The 16,222-nt window shown below is 37.5% G+C and overlaps 1 protein-coding gene across 2 annotated transcripts in view; it reads right to left on the bottom strand.

The window, feature by feature from the left end:
* Positions 1–16,222, bottom strand: part of aclyb (ATP citrate lyase b) — a 72,920-nt gene that overhangs the window by 31,955 nt on the left and 24,743 nt on the right. The window contains exons 7-14 of one of the 2 annotated variants that reach the window (XM_056253659.1): positions 10,897–11,027; positions 10,696–10,814; positions 9,883–10,019; positions 5,837–5,898; positions 5,626–5,743; positions 4,175–4,329; positions 3,290–3,383; positions 590–646 (exon numbers count right to left, since the gene is read on the bottom strand). In XM_056253659.1, the coding sequence (XP_056109634.1) occupies positions 590–646; positions 3,290–3,383; positions 4,175–4,329; positions 5,626–5,743; positions 5,837–5,898; positions 9,883–10,019; positions 10,696–10,814; positions 10,897–11,027 (873 nt within the window). The remainder of the gene's footprint in view (positions 1–589; positions 647–3,289; positions 3,384–4,174; positions 4,330–5,625; positions 5,744–5,836; positions 5,899–9,882; positions 10,020–10,695; positions 10,815–10,896; positions 11,028–16,222) is intronic. The other variant, XM_056253660.1, reaches the window with a different exon arrangement.

Genomic DNA, 16,222 nt, shown 5'->3' with positions numbered 1-16,222 from the left:
TTTGGAACGAAATGAGTTATACGCATACATTTCAATAAAAACTGTACAAATTGAGGTGTTCTAAAACTGCCCACATGATATCTTTCAAAGATTCACACTGGCAACTTTGTTCGAACAGAGCATGGTTTGCATGAACAATTGATACGGTGAAAGCTGCCATGCAGACCAGGAAATGGACCACAGTATCAACCAGAGACCTGTTCACTACAAGTGCAGGTAATGTACAGATAATGAACAATTTGACAATCGAGTGAGTTTGAAACCAGACCCAACACTGCAAGTGGCGCTGGGAAAAGTCGCAAACAGATTTGGACAGCAGCAAATGTGCCCAGTGGGAAAACCACCTAATTCACACATCAGACAGTTAGTTTTAAGTAGTCAATAATCATCACTTTGCTCCAAGCAATCACACAACTTTGCTCACAGATGTTGGTTTAACAAACACAGTCAAGAGTAGTGACAAACATCCCTGTTCTCTCATTCTGAACATCAGCAATCTTGAACAATCAAATCAGAGGACCAGAACTAGCCTTTATATAATTTACTAATAAGAAACACACTGAACATTCAACCAGCCCTGAGCTCTTACCTTTAACCGCTGCATTAAACATGACCATCACAGACCACGAATGGCAAAGAGTGGAAACTAATTATTATGATGAAGAGAGAAAGAAAACATGACAGCATAAGGAGAGAAAAGAGACGGAATGGAAGTGAAATAAAAATAAACCAATTACTAACAGGACAAAAACAGAGGGGGAAAAAACAAGAAGAGAATGTACAAAGAAAATGGAAAATAATTAAAGGTGCAGTAAGTAACTTTTCACAGTATAAATAAAAATGTTATTATCAGTTTCACAGAGCACTCGTAAACAGTGTGTATTCATTTTTAGCATCTGATTTTAATATCTCCCTGCATTCACACAGACACACAATCACACGCGTGTAAGCATAATGGCACTGTGTAGCAAAAGGACAGGTGCAAGTAGACTTTCAGTCATTTTTGCTACACGCAGCAGAAAATAAATGAAACCGGCACTATGAATCGATTTATCACCAAACTCTAAAGGGTCATTCCGTGTCAACTCAACCAGATGTCCCCGGCTAAAGTAATCATTTTTTTCTGGTGAAAGAAATACAGAAATGAAGAAGAAAGCCAAAATATTAAATGTCATGGATGTACTGTTCAGTAATCCACTATTCTGTAGAGGGGGGTCAAAATGTCAATTTTCACCTGAGATTTGGAGCCAAATTACAGGGGGGTAAAATTACTTAAAGCTGCAGTCCGTAGCTTTTTTAGGTTAAAAATTATCCAAAATATATTTTTTAGCAAATACATAACCAGCCAGTGTTCAAAACTATCTGCTTGCCTTAGCTCGATTCAAAACGGTAAGCTTGTTATAATGTTTTTAATTCCAGTGGTACTGGTGGATTTCGAGCATGTCTTTGCGTCATTACGTCACATCTGTACACATAAAGGAGGAGTCTCGGCTAGTAGGCTATATTGCGTGTGAGGATGTTGGAGGTGGAGATATATAGCCTTTTCTCACAGCACTTGATATAATTAAACGTATCAATTTGATGGCGGATCCAGAAAGTTTCAAACGACAATCACCAGTAACAACTAGAGATTCACCCGTTGTAAAATGCAAACGACTTCGGAGTGGCTACAGCAAAAAGGAGACTGCAACCGGGCCCATGCGAAGACAAGGATAAATAGTGGAAGGACATTAAATGTAGTCACGCAATGCTGATGTTGAACATTAACAATTTGAGAAAAAAGTATAATTTGCATGGTTTGACGTGATATGATAAGCGATTGTTAGATTTAATCAGCGCGATTTACTGCAATGATTTTTTTCCCTTAGTTGGTCAGAACTAGAACAAAAGAAGATCAAAAGTTGTTCAAATGACATTTTCCGGTGAAAATTATTATGTTGGTTATACTTCCAAAAAGAATAATCTGTGATTGTGAATGACAGGACCCACACCGGCACGGCGACTGACATCCGCACACTCTCCTCAAACATTGTGTTCATTCGCGCTGTGCCGTGTCGAGGCACAAGTCACGTAAAGTTGATAATTCCGTGAATAACTGCAATTGCAGATTTCGAACAGAGACGGCGACAAAGAGGAAAAACTGCGGACTGCAGCTTAAGAAAGATGGCAGCATGTAAATTTCTAAATGTAAATCTAAAGCACTACATTGGCCTTTTAAACTAATCACAGTACACTGTAAACAATTGCTGTGAATTTTACAGTAAAAATTGACAATTACGTACTAGTTTTTGCAATTTACAGTATTACTGTATTTTATGCTATGAATTGGGGGAGCATGATAAATAATTGCTGTAAATTTTACAGTAAAATAAGATATTGTACATATTAAAATAAGATTTTGTTTTTGTTATTTACACTGTTATTGTATTTTGCCATTAATTGAATTTTTTTTTATTTCAGTCCCATATTTATAGTAAACAAATGTAAAAAAGAAAGAAAAAAGGCTATATTTACAGTATATGTACACAGCAGTACACTGTTTTTTTGCAGTACAATTGTAGTTAATGATTTACGGTACTCTTGTATATTTACAGTCTTGCTGGCAACCAAAATTGCCAGTAAGTTACTATAAATTTTATAGTAAATTTTTTACAGTGTAACTTTTAAAAGAACATTGATCATTTAAGTAAATAACTGAACTTTTGTATTAATAAACAAAAAATGTACATTAAATAAATATATATTTGAAAATAAATATAAATTCAAATGCTCAGGCCTATGTCTTAGGCAAGTGCAAAAATGTAAAAGAAACCCAGTTGAGCTCAGAGAAAACAAACCTCTAAAGGATAATTTCCTGCTTGATCTTGATTTTCAGAAATGTTACCACAGGGATAACTGGTTTGTGGTGTCCAGCTCAAGTGTTTTTTTGCACTGTGATATGCACTGTACCTTTTTGGAGAACCTGGAAGACGACCTGGAAGATGATATGGCTAATACGTTTTCTTAAACATTTTAAACTTGTTCATGTTAGTTAGAGGTATACCAAATTACAAGATGCTGGCAAATCTTAAATTTCGTGTGAAGCTGCATCCTCACTGATTGGCATCGGTATAAAGTTCAGTTAAACAAAACAAAAAAAGTTACTTAGCGCACCTTTAAATTGAGCTACAGTAAAAGAATTAATGGAAAATTCTGAATCAATGCAAATTAGCTTGTTACGGTTCTACTAAAGTTGTCTTTAAAAGTTGCTGTGACTGATTGTTTTAAACATCAACTGAGCTCCAAATACCTGGTGGAGCACCTGCTGTGGGTGTCATGACATCTGTGACACTATTGCTCAATTTGTGTTCAGAGAACGAAGGATTTCTGGTTCTTGCTGGTGTCTGAAAGAAAGAACAAAAGAAAGAACTTAAGGGTTTATGGGCCACTGCCATCTAGAATTTATTACCATATTCAGGGTTCAAGGAACAAAAACAAAAACTGTATTCGAAGGCGGGTGAAGCTACTGCATGAGGTTTTGCAGAGAGTTTGCGGATCCACGGAGTTACGAGGTTTAGTCACAAGTTCTTAGTATAAAATTCTGTTCAAGCTCTTGTATAAAGTATAGCCAAAATAAACAAACAAAACAAAACAAAAAAAGTTTTTTAAAAATGTTATTAACCAGATTTATTTCTAATCAACTGTTTTTGGAAAGGTAATGTTACAGAAGGAAGGCAAGAACAGAAACGTTAAAGTATTGATTTTGTTCGGAGTGAACCGACTGATTTTTTTTTCTGTTTTCAAGCCCTGCCCATAATGCAATGTTATTACTCATAATAGTTCTAATATGTATGAATTTGAACTGTATTCTAATCCAATGACACAAATTATTATTGTATTACAATATTCAAGCATACATGAATGAAATGAACACTTATCAGTGTATGAATCACAGAACATTTTCTGACGTGTGTCTCACAAAAGACAGACCACATGTGCTCCAACATCTTCTCTCCTTTTGGTAGTCACTGCATCGTGTTGCTGCTCATTTATAAGTTCACCTATGGCCGCTTTCGCTCATGTCACCACAAACTGCCAACTGTAAATTAATTGCTTCGATGCTAAAAAAAAACACGCTGTATGTGTGTGCATCCCTTATATCAACCATTGGGATAAACTACAAAAACACACTTACAGCTGCATTGGGACTGGTGTTCAACAGGAAATTGGCAGTGTGCGCTGCCGCTGGAGGCTGATTGGGAATTGGCCGATGACCCAACGCCATGCCAACAATAGCAGTCATGTGAGTCTCTGTGCCGAAAACGTGGATGGGAATTCCAGTAGTCTTTCCTGTTGCAACGAAAAGGGAACCAGAAGAGAAATAGGAGATTACTCGTGCATGGTGTGTAATGACTTCTATTCACACACATGTGAACACTAAGACATTTTGTCGAGTTCCAATTTGAACTGCGATTACATACAGTATCGTGAAATGACGTTTGACCAAATGAGGATTTAAAGGTCAGATTGACCTCTTGAAAAAGTGACAAAAATAATGAAATTCCACATTACGGGCATTTTGAGATAATTGTGTGTGTATTTGACCATTCAAGCACAAGAATCCACGAAAGTGGACTGAATTCAGGATTGCATGCTGTCTGAGAGAGACAGCTTTCAGTGCGCGTGCTTTGAATGTGTGTATGAGGGGTCGTATAGGCCATAATTATTGAAAAGCCTCTTATTAACACGTTAGTAAAATTCATTCATATGCATAACTGAAAAAATCCTCTTACAAACACTAGTGAAACGAAAAACTAAATGGACTCACAATGGACTTCAACAAGTCCAAATCAATGCAGTTTCAAAGGGCTATGAAGTGCTTCAAGGGGCTCTGCATGATCCCAGCTGAGGAATAGGGTCTTATCTAGCGAAACGATCGGCCATTTTAAAAAAAAAATTAATAATGATATACTTTTTAACCACAATTGTTCGTCTTGTGCTGGTCTGCGACGCGCCAGGCATTACGTAACCACGTTGAAAAGGTCACGCTGGATGTAGGTGGAAGTACCGCCCCATTGTTTTAAACATCCAGGATACACACGAAAGGACCATTTGACACAAAGACATAAATATGTCATTCAACATACAATAAAATTTGAACGATCCTCCTTGTCGACGCTTGTAAACAATGGGGCGGTACGTCCAGCGTGACCTTTCCAACGTGATGACGTAATGCCTGGCAGACCAGCACAAGACGAACAATTGTGGTTAAAAAGTATATACATTTTTATTTATTTTTTAGAAAATGACCGATCGTTTCGCTAGATAAGATCCTATTCCTCAGCTGGGATCGTGCAGAGGTCTTTGAAGCACTTCAAAGCCCTTTGAAACTGCATTGATTTGGACTTCAACAATTTGGTTACCGTTGAAGTCCATTCTGTGGACAAAAACCTTGAAATGTTTTCCTCAAAAAACTTAATTTCTTTTCCACTGAAGAAAGAAAGACATGAACATCTTGGATGGCATTGGGGTAAATTATTAGGAAATTTTCATTTTGAGGTGAACTAATCCTTTAATGTTAATACTAGGTGTGAACAGCACCCTTGATAAGCTTCTCTTCCAAAAACAAAAAACAAAAACACTTACCTACTTCCTCCATCACTCTCAGCCCTTCCTGGTAGTTTGGACCTCCACGTCGGACAAAGATGGTAACTTCATTTTCCTTTAAAGGCCCCTGGTAGTCTTTGATAGCCCTCACAATGCCCTGATGAGTGTCAGGAAATGATGAAACATGATAAAAAGAGCAACATGACATGATCTAATAAAGATGAATACCAAGACAGAGAAGTTGTCATACCTTAAACGTAGCTGCTACATTAGTGAAGTTAGCAATACTGCCACCAATGATCAACACCTTTCCTGTAAGGTAAGATTGGGGTGGGACAAATTGAATTTGAAATCTGAATTTCTTAATTTAATCAAATTCCTATTCCTGAATTCAGGAACAACATTAGTCCGACAGAATGGGCATCAACGGAAAACTTCCTAGATGTTCTGTTTCTGTTTTGCCAAATGCCACTTGATGTTTGGCTCCATTTTGAAGACTTTGGGGTTAGTCAGAGGATTTTGGGAAATTAAGTATGGTGGTGGTTTTTTATTAAAGGTTAGATTTTTGTGATTATTTTGAACGAAAGACCAAGAGTATAAAAACCAAAGATATTTTCCCATGGCCTGTTTTGCTCAAATTTACCAAAGGTGGCTTTTATTTGTGGAGGGCACTGTATATAGATTATTGATCAAGTCAAGTCACCTTTATTTTTATAGAGGGAATGCATTAACGTCACTTTCCCGCCGGAACATGCCCCCCTCAGCCGGACTGAGTGGCAAAAGAGCTGCTGCGTGGCTGGAGTTAATAGGGGAAACTGCGAAAACGCGGGTAAAACAAACTATTATCAGTTTAAACTAAAAGTTGGACTCGATATAGTGTTCCTTACAACTTATCAAAGATCCAGTGATCCATGGATATTGACATGCAGCCAGGAATCGTGTTTCCTGACATTTATATGCCTGATTTCGACGCCGGGGAAATAAATTAAGAAAATTTGCCTGTAAACGTTTTATATATCATCATATCGTCCAGCCCTAAAACTTGTATAGTTTTTTGTCAGTGTTTATTTAAAAACATCCAATTATGCAGAATATAGTCTGTTCTGTAGCTTTTTGCAGTCTGTAAAAATATACAGTACCTCAGATTTCTGGTCAAATCTAGTTGTACAGTCAATCACAAAGCTCTTTCCCGTTTTAGATGTGTTTTGTGTGTTTTTCACGGCATTCACGCTGAAAACAAATGCTGCCGCTCAGTCTTTTTGCCACTTAGTGGGCGTGACCGCATTCACTCCGGCCGACGGTGACGTCATGCGCATACCCTCTATAGCGCTTTATACAATACAGATTGTTTCAAAGCAGCTTTACAGTTGTTATTAACAGGAAAATAATGATTCAATGGCTACGTTTAAATGTGCACCAATAATGTGATTATTTCTAATAATCAGAGTAAGAGCTAAATCGCAGTAAGATGTTTACATGACACAAGCAGAACTCTTCACTCCAGTTTACATGCAATTTTCATTATTCTGATGATTATTCGCTAATAAGTATGGTTATACCACACTCAGATAGGCAGATAGGAGGGATAACTATGAAAGTATATTTGGTGCAAAACGACTGAATGCCTGTGACAGTGAAATTTGTAGTTGTAGAGAATATCCACACGTGTATCAGTAAATTTGAAGTCACAGAGAGACATGTTTTAAGAGTTGCAAACTTTTAGAGTTTTTTTTCTCTTCCACAAACACAACACAATAGTTACACCTTCTCAAATTCTTCATTGCAGGTGGACAAATCCTATTCTAGAAATCACAAATTAAGAAACTCGTATGCTCACATTTTTGCTACAGTTGCTGCAGTGAATATGGTGCAAAACGCATTTACACACCCGCATCAAAAAATGTGAAGTCACGGAGAAATTTTGCTCATCCGCAAATCAGTATGTGAATTCATCCAATGAGAGTTGCACACTTGTAGAATATTTTCTCACAAATATCTTGTATATTTTTCTAGCACAAACACAAGTACAAAGCTACAGCTGCTTGAATCTGCTGCGACGAATCTCAAACACTGTTTTTCGCTTTCAAGTGACAAGTTTCGCACGCTCTACCTTTTGCACCGTGAAATGTGGAGCAAAAGTGAGTTGTGCATCTGTAGAGGCAGTGGGCGGGGCCTACATGAATATTCATGAGTTTCCCAGGCATGCGCTTGGAACTGCTCATTTTAGTTCGCTTCGCTTCTCGTTTCTCAGTCAGCAGGGTTAATGGATTATTTCCAAAAAGGTAAATATAGTTTCAGCGCGATCTTAAACTGCAATTGTGTATCATTTCATAAAGTTCATAATGTTTTTATTAATTTGCACGTTTTGTGCATTCGTCAATGACTGAATGATTGATGGCATTCACTTCGTGTAGGCCGCCGCTAGTTTAGCTTAGCATAATGAATGGAATCCTATGTTGCCAGGAAGCATGTCGTGAGTAAAAGTGATCAAAAAAATAAAAATAATAAAAATAATTACTTCGTGTGGCCTGCTTATTCACAACGAGTACAAATAGCAATGCAGATTAAGACTAGGTGATTTCCTAGGCAGAGATTGATTTGGGACTATATTGGGGGGAAGCACAGGCGAAGCACTGCTACTTGGGCGCAGAGATATCACGCAACACCTGAAATAAAGCTTGCCACAAAGAACCGGCGAAAGTAATGATTATGCATGAGACATTTGAATTGTTGATAAAGTTGATACATTGATAAAGTTGACGATGCAGACTCGCCATCTTCGCAGTAGCCTAGTGAACGCGCCTATAGAGAGAAATGCACACTTCATATGAAGTGTGCACGCGCCGGCGCCTCCATGTCCTGATTATATTGTCCACTATATTTGCTTCTTATTTATTAATCCAGGCAAATTTGTTGATGAAACATTGATTAAAATAAAGATACAATTTATACAAAACGAAATAAAATTTAAAGAAAGGCTTTCTACAAAACAAAACTTAATAAGTGGTCAAAATCTGCCCCATTCCAAATGTTTTCCGATATATTGGTCATCTTATGATCCTATCTTACTCATCTCATGCGGTTCCCTTTTCATATAATCAACATAGATGAAATAAAAAAAAAGAACATTTTATTATTTAAACATAAATATGAAACGTATGTTTAAGTTTTTTAACTTAAGCGTCACACCGCTCCGCTTTGCTCACATGCTCTGGTGTGTAGCCTAGTATACATGCATGTGTGCGTGCATGTGGTGAAGGGGTGCGATTTTCGAATAATAATCAAATAATACCCAGCCATCTTCGAATATTATTTTTGCTTGAAAATTTCGTTTTGTATAAATTGCTGTTGAGCCAGCATTCATGTCGGCGCTTGTCCCCGACTGCATTAACATACATGTTTTAAATTGTACTTATATTTTTAAAAATACCTGCAGGTAATTACAGCTGTAATTAATTTCTGTAATTAAATCTATAATTACACTGTTGAGCCTTCTTTTACACCTTAACCCACCAAACCTGTCCCTAACCTTACCCGTATCCCAACTCAATAGCAGCAAAAGTGTTTTGCAATACAATATGAACACAATAAATACATTGTACTTATTATATAAATACATTGTACTTTTTGATGTAAGTACATAGTAGTTAAGGACATGTAAACCACCTAGACACAACATAAAGTGCCAAACTGAATCAGATTTTTGTCTTAACCAGCTGCGACAGTAACAAGCCACACTATTTTGTGTTCTGTAGATTGCTAGGTTTCTATTTTGAATGAGATCCACACACACTGAAACAACATTGGACCAAAATAACACTTATACAGTACAATACACAGTAGTTGGCAAAAGGGATGTCTTTTGGGTTGTTTGTTCGTGTTGTTTAATTTTGTTTAACTTTACAAGTTTGATTAAACCATCAAAATATATGGAAAATATTTAAAAAAAAAATTAATATTTTAAATATTAGGGAAGAACAAAACACTAATCTTGTTTAAGTTAAATTATGTGGCAAAAAAGGTAAACTACAGCTGCAGATTTTATTTGACTATGCAAAAAAATGCATAGAATTATTAATATTTTGTTGATTCTCTCTTGATTTGGCATGCGTTCATAAATTCTTTGTATGACAGCCTAGCCAAAAAATTATGTACACACTATTTGGCCTGTTTCATTGCATTATCACAAACAAAACAAATTTACTATTATTATTTTTTCTATTATTATTCTATATTTTTCATGCTAGTAATTAGTGTCCTAAAAAGCATGCTATTCTGTCACACACACAAGCTCACCATCTGGGTGTTTCTCGTGGGTCATTAGAGAGAGAATAGTCTTGGCGTAGTCGTACGTCTGCTGCTCACTGGGAGCTCCAGAGTATTCCCCATAGTTGGCCAGCTCATCTACTCCACCCAGATCACAGATGGTGTCACTAAACAAACAAGGGTAACAATTTAGAAGGTCTTAAGGTCTGATCTGTTTAACAATGCATTCGATAACAGGAACTAACAATAAGCAATGTTAGTTTATAAAAAATAGTTAATGTTCACTGTGCATTCAGTAATGTTAACAGATTCAATATTTGACTTAAAATATGTATTATTTAATGTTGAAATGAACATTAAACAAAGATTATTACATACTAAAGAAGTATGTTATTGAATGAAACCTTGAAAAAATGAAACCTTATTGTGAAGCGTTACCCACAATGATCACATATGCAGCCCAGTTTTAATATGTATATTTATATTCAAATATTATAAAACACACAAAGAACATGCAGACCTCTTTTAAAAATGTTGTGAAATGACTGTAAATAACAATAATATTCCATATATATGTACTGCGCTTTAACAAAATTCTTACAGGATGACACATTAAAGTCCCCCTGTAGTCAATCATTGTATCCCTTAAAACTCATCTTTGTTCACCAAAATTACATATTTAAACGTTTGTTCATGTCGTAAACAATGATATAATTTTCATTTTTGTGTGAACTATCCCTTTAAGGGAAAATTAGACAAGGGTTAAGGGTTCACTCTTAAGGGTTTAAATTAGACACTTAAGGGTGCATTATGCAACCGGGCACAGGATTTTGGGAGCACCACCTGTAAACCACTGATGCACCGCCACCAGCCACCATGGTCCAAATGCGTCCTCTGGGGTTCAGCAGGGTGAGTTTCAGACTGGCGCCACTCTTAGCATCGAGATCTGCTATGTACGCTTCCTGTACACACAGAAAATATGAGCCACAGAACATGCGCTCTCTAATAGTTGTGTGCAATGGCATGACCTTTGTCCGCTTTTACCTCAGGATAAGCTTCTCTGCCAAACGGAGGAGGAAACTCCACATCACCCCACTTGGGCTTGCAGATGTAGTCAGCAGCAGCATCAATTTTAGCTGCCATATCCAATACGTACACTCCGTCCTTAGTGACCACTGCATATATGGACACAGAAAATGACATATGATTGGCATTCTGTCATTACCATCCTGTTCATGTATTTTAGTACCAGCTTCTCTTAGGTTTTCTTTTTTATTCAGTATCAGTTTATAAGATTTAGTCCTTTTAGGGAAGGTAAAGACTAACACAACAAAAACACTGGATGGTATAAATAAATACATTTATTGTAATTAAAGGATGGAACAAAATACTGTATATGGCAGTGGTTCTCATTCAAAGGCCAGGGCCCACTTGGGGGCCTCAGGAAACTTCCAAGACATATTTACACAAATACAAAAGACAAAACAAACATTAAAATAAGCTAAAACAACATCTTTTTAATTTTAATAACAAATTGTAATTCAGCTCAGCAACAAATGTTCTTTTTTTCTATTAAAAAAGAATGATAAAAAATAACTAAAATTTCCACTGTATAGAATAGGGGTTGAACGACTTTTTTAAAGTCGACATTTATGTGATTAAAGTTGAGTCCAGTGGACACGCACCGTAAGCCTGAACCTCGAGCCGAGACTCCACGCGGGTTGCCTTGTGTATAGCTATGGCATATGACACAGTGCTGCCCACAAAGCTATTGCTCCTACATAACAGCTTATTTTTAACAGTTCTTTTGTCTTTGGGTTGTTATATTGCTCACAGATGGAGCGCTCTCGGAGTATGCATTTATTTGTCATTTTAACTGTTGGAAACTGAGCGTAAATGTGGACGTCAAATATTTCTTATCCTGTTGCGCCCTCTATAGGACATGATCAGTGACTAGTCGACATCAAGCTTAAAGCGTAATGACAGAGCATTTAAGTCGACTAGTCTGTGCAACCACTAGTATAGAAAAACCTAGATAAGTCCAGACCAGTTATGTACATTCTACTTGAAAAGCAATAGAATGCACAGAGTACCCAAATAATGCCCTGTTTGTGTTTTTTTCCCCTTGTAAACAATTTGCTCCCCCTTCCGATCTCTCCCAGTGTTGAGAACCACTGGCTTAATTAATCAATTTTTTTCAGTTTCATAGTACAATGAAACTTTATTGTTGTTTTTAATGATATTGTAGTTACTTTTAAACACCAACTGACCTTTAAAAACATGAAAAATCTTGAACATTTAAGAAACTAAATGATTATTTAAATTAATCCACAAATAAATTATGATTTATATTTGGCAAATATGCCAAGTAGATTTTATTTCATGTGACAGAACATTTACTGATTAAAACATAAATTAAGTCTATTATTAATAAGGGATCTTTAAATTAAGCATGATAATTAAATCAACAACTAAATGGCGTTTGTTACATGGCTTTCTATAATATGGGATTCTGATTGATCAATCAGAGCATTTAGTAGTCAGATATATTCACTGGTGCCCATGGCAACACTGTATCTTGTTTCATTCATTGACTGCAGTGGCAGTATCAGGGTTGCGTTAGAGCAGGGGTGCCCAATCCTGCTCCTGCCAATCGACTGTCCTGCACAGTTCATCTCCAACCCTAATCAAACATACATGCCTTTAATTTTCAAGTGATCCTGAAGACCTTAATTGGTTGAACTGTGCAGGACAGTCGATCGGCAGGAGCAGGATTGGGCACTCCTGCGTTAGAGCGCTCTGAATCTTGAATTGTTTATGGAAATTAAGCTACTGTAGGTTCAGAGAAATGAAAACAAATTATGCTAATATGTTTTAGAATTATTCACAGTATTTTGTGTGCCCACGGTAACAATATTGTGCATATTAATTGCTGAGATAAACAGTATTACCTAATACCGGTGAAGACTAAAATTGTATATTATTTAATATTATGTATCAGCATTATTATTCTTTTAGTATTCATAATCAGATGTCTTTGTGAAGTTTAAGCACAAGAGTTAGAGTGAACATAATGTGTGTGAGGATCCTGCAGAGACACTGAGAGGAGATCATTTTGGAATGTGTAGCATATGTTTTCCAATTATGCACATGACACAAGTCACAAGTTCTCTGAAGGATTGTGTAGCATGATGTTGTTTTCCACTGATGCAAAGATCTTTGCATATTGTCGACTGTAGTATACTAGGCCTATTCTCTAAAAGAAAAGATGATTGTGCCGCATGCAAGCACGAGGTATATGTTAAAGGTAAACATGTTTTTCTGGTAATGTAATTAATTTCTATAAGCAGCCTATAAAACCCAGCCTTTAGCCCTATTCGGATGGGATTAACTTTACAAGGGTAGATGGAGTAATGTAATTTTACCACAGGACGTCTGTAATATTAATGGCCAATTCGCACGGTATAAGATATCTCAGTAAAACTAGCAGAAGTGGGAGGGGTAACTCGATTTGCGCATCGCCGTCACCCTCCTGTCGTCATGTACGTATTATGCTGAGTTCATACTGAACGATTTTCGGCCCGATTTTCGCTCACCGACGGGTTTTGTGAGATCGCCGACAAATGGCCAAAATCATAGGCAAATCGGTGCTCGTTCACGTGAGTGACAATCACGCAGTGTGAATTATCAAAGATGCGATCTGAGAGAATCGCTGACGAGTCGCCGATGCCTGTGAGATATTTGGCATGCTAAATATCTGGACCTGTTGGCGATTCAAAATCCTGCTGTGTGAACTGTGAATGTGTTCTGACTGAAAACTACATCGGCGATGACCAACAGCCAATGAGAGAGGGCAAGAAACAGGACAGCGGGGATGTTCGGGGAGGAGTTATAGACTTTATAGTTTTTTTAATATCTATTTAAAAATATCTAGATTTTAGATATCTATTTTAATAGATATATTTAAAATGATATCAAACAGAAAAAAGCACAAACATATGCTTGACCAGAAGCAACAGCAGCACATTGGAAAATAATTGATTTACCCCCAACTCTCCTTGCTCTCCTCGTCTTCCCAACCATTTCCTCCTGCATAATCAGTTTTTTTTATCTCCTTTTCGCTGCAAATCAGCGCACAGACAATTTGGATCACAAATCTTCTTGCAGGCTATCATTTTTAATAACAATTTCATGCTCGCACGAGAACTCCGGTCTCACGCAAGCGTGATCTTGCGTTATTTCCTTTTCACTTCTCTCGTGTGTTTGGTTGTGAAACGTAGTTTGCGGACCAGACAGAAGTTGTCGCCAATTCTTTCTTTTGTAAAGTCATGCAGTGTGAAACCCCCTGTCGTCCATCCATCTTGCAGTGTGAACACAGCAGCAACTGAATGTTACCCCAGATAGTCGTGTAGTGTGAAAAGAACAGTGACCTGACTACTTTGAAAATCGTGCAGTGTGAACTCGGCATTATGTTGCTTCCTGATATCACGTGCGCAAACACATATAACCTATATTTATATATATAAAACAGTTATGTCCGGTCAAACGATGTATTAATTAACTTCAGATTGGATTGTGTTGGTAATAGGCACTTACCTAATGCTAAAAGATGTTTCGTGCCTCTAACAAGTGCTTTCAAGTCAAGTCAAGTCAAGTCACCTTTATTTATATAGCGCTTTTTACAATACAGATTGTATCAAAGCGCTTCACAGTGATAACATGAAAACAATATAACAAAAACAATATAACAATATAACAAAGTTTGTTTCTAAAAGAAATTGCGTCAACGTCCACCTTAAGTAAGGCAGATCAATAATATTATTGAATATTAAATGTTAAATGTCCCCAACTAAGCAAGCCAAAAGCCAAGGCAACAGTGGCAAGGAACCAAAACTCCATCAGGTGACAGAATGGAGAAAAAAACCTTGGGAGAAACCAGACTCAGTCGGGGGGCCAGTTCTCCTCTGGCCAACGAAGGAACAGTGCATGATTCGGGCAGCATTACAAGTCAGATTGGATCGGAACATTTAGAGTATTTTTTGGAAGTCCAAGTATGCACGCCGGTCTTAAGACGAGTTGTTGAGGATCAGTGGCGTCCACCATAGAGAGTCCATATCGCCCGTGTTAAGTCGTCACTTCATAGGCTTTGTGATTGGAGCATCTGAAGTCTCCGTGAGAGGCTGGATACAAACTGGAGCATCTTTCGATCTTCTTTCTGATCTGAATGGTACGTGTGAGTTTTGCCACAGACTTGTCCCAGCGTCTACGCAACTGAATGCTTTTTCAAGCGTCTCCATACTTGAAAAACCACGTAAAACTAATTTTAAACAGGAAATGACTAAATATTTACGTGCAAAGCGGGGTCTAGTATTTGCATGGGATTAGTATTACCTGAAGTAATTTTTCCGGACCTTTTTACTGAAGGTCAAAGTCGCCGTAATCTTTGTTGACATTGTCCGTAATGATTACTAAGATGGCACATTCGGACGGGACTAAAATCAAGCTCTGGTAATTATTACTTTACCCCACCTCTCCATGTTAAACTAGTCCCGTCCGAATAGGGCTTTTGTGTCCAGAGCAGCAGAGAAGCTGGCATGAAGACACCATCTCGTCGGTTTCTCTCATTTGTCTGACATAAAATAATAAAAAAGAGATCTCTTGGCAAAATGACTGGTGTTGCTTCCGTGATTCAACCACAACGGGGAAAAAGCTTAATTTTCAAGTCTACACCTGCAGTCTACTTTAACGGCATGTTTTTTTCCTAGCCTATATTTTTCTTCTCATGGCATGGCAGGCCAAATCAAAAGTTATCACTGGCCAACTTTGGCCCGCAGGCCCTGGTTTGGACATCTCTGGTCTATAATACTACATAGACCGCCATCGTTACAATCAACACATCCCTTCCAACGCACAACTCAGCAACTTTTGTATCATTTAGAATTCTAGAGTTTCCCACTTGTAAATATGACTTCACTTGGTGATTCATGTGTTCGAAACACTTAATTATGATATTTCCATCTCCACTTGAAGGGCACCCTAAATTATCAAACACACCTGAAGATCTCTGAGTTTGTTTAAATGTGTTTGATTTGGGCAGGAGGCCTGGAGCTAAACTCTGCACCCCTTGTGCTAGGGCGTTCAGGATGGTGTTACTGGCCAAAAAGTCAAAACAGACTTTTGTCCATAGCACAAATGGTGCTGAGTACTCTCACATTTGACCAAAGGTATGAAGTCTGGTGCACGACAGCTTAAGGCCCCGATATACTCACGGCAAAGTTATTTTTTGTTCTTTATTGAAGGGGAAAACGAAGTTCGAAATACGTGACCAGACCAGCGATATACTGTTATTGAACATCCAACGCCACCCACT

This window comes from Rhinichthys klamathensis, unplaced genomic scaffold (genome assembly GCF_029890125.1).
Source record: "Rhinichthys klamathensis goyatoka isolate OS25496 unplaced genomic scaffold, OSU_Roscu_1.1 h1tg000108l_1, whole genome shotgun sequence".
Taxonomy (NCBI): Eukaryota; Metazoa; Chordata; class Actinopteri; order Cypriniformes; family Leuciscidae; genus Rhinichthys; species Rhinichthys klamathensis.
This window is presented reverse-complemented; position numbering and strand designations above follow the sequence as displayed.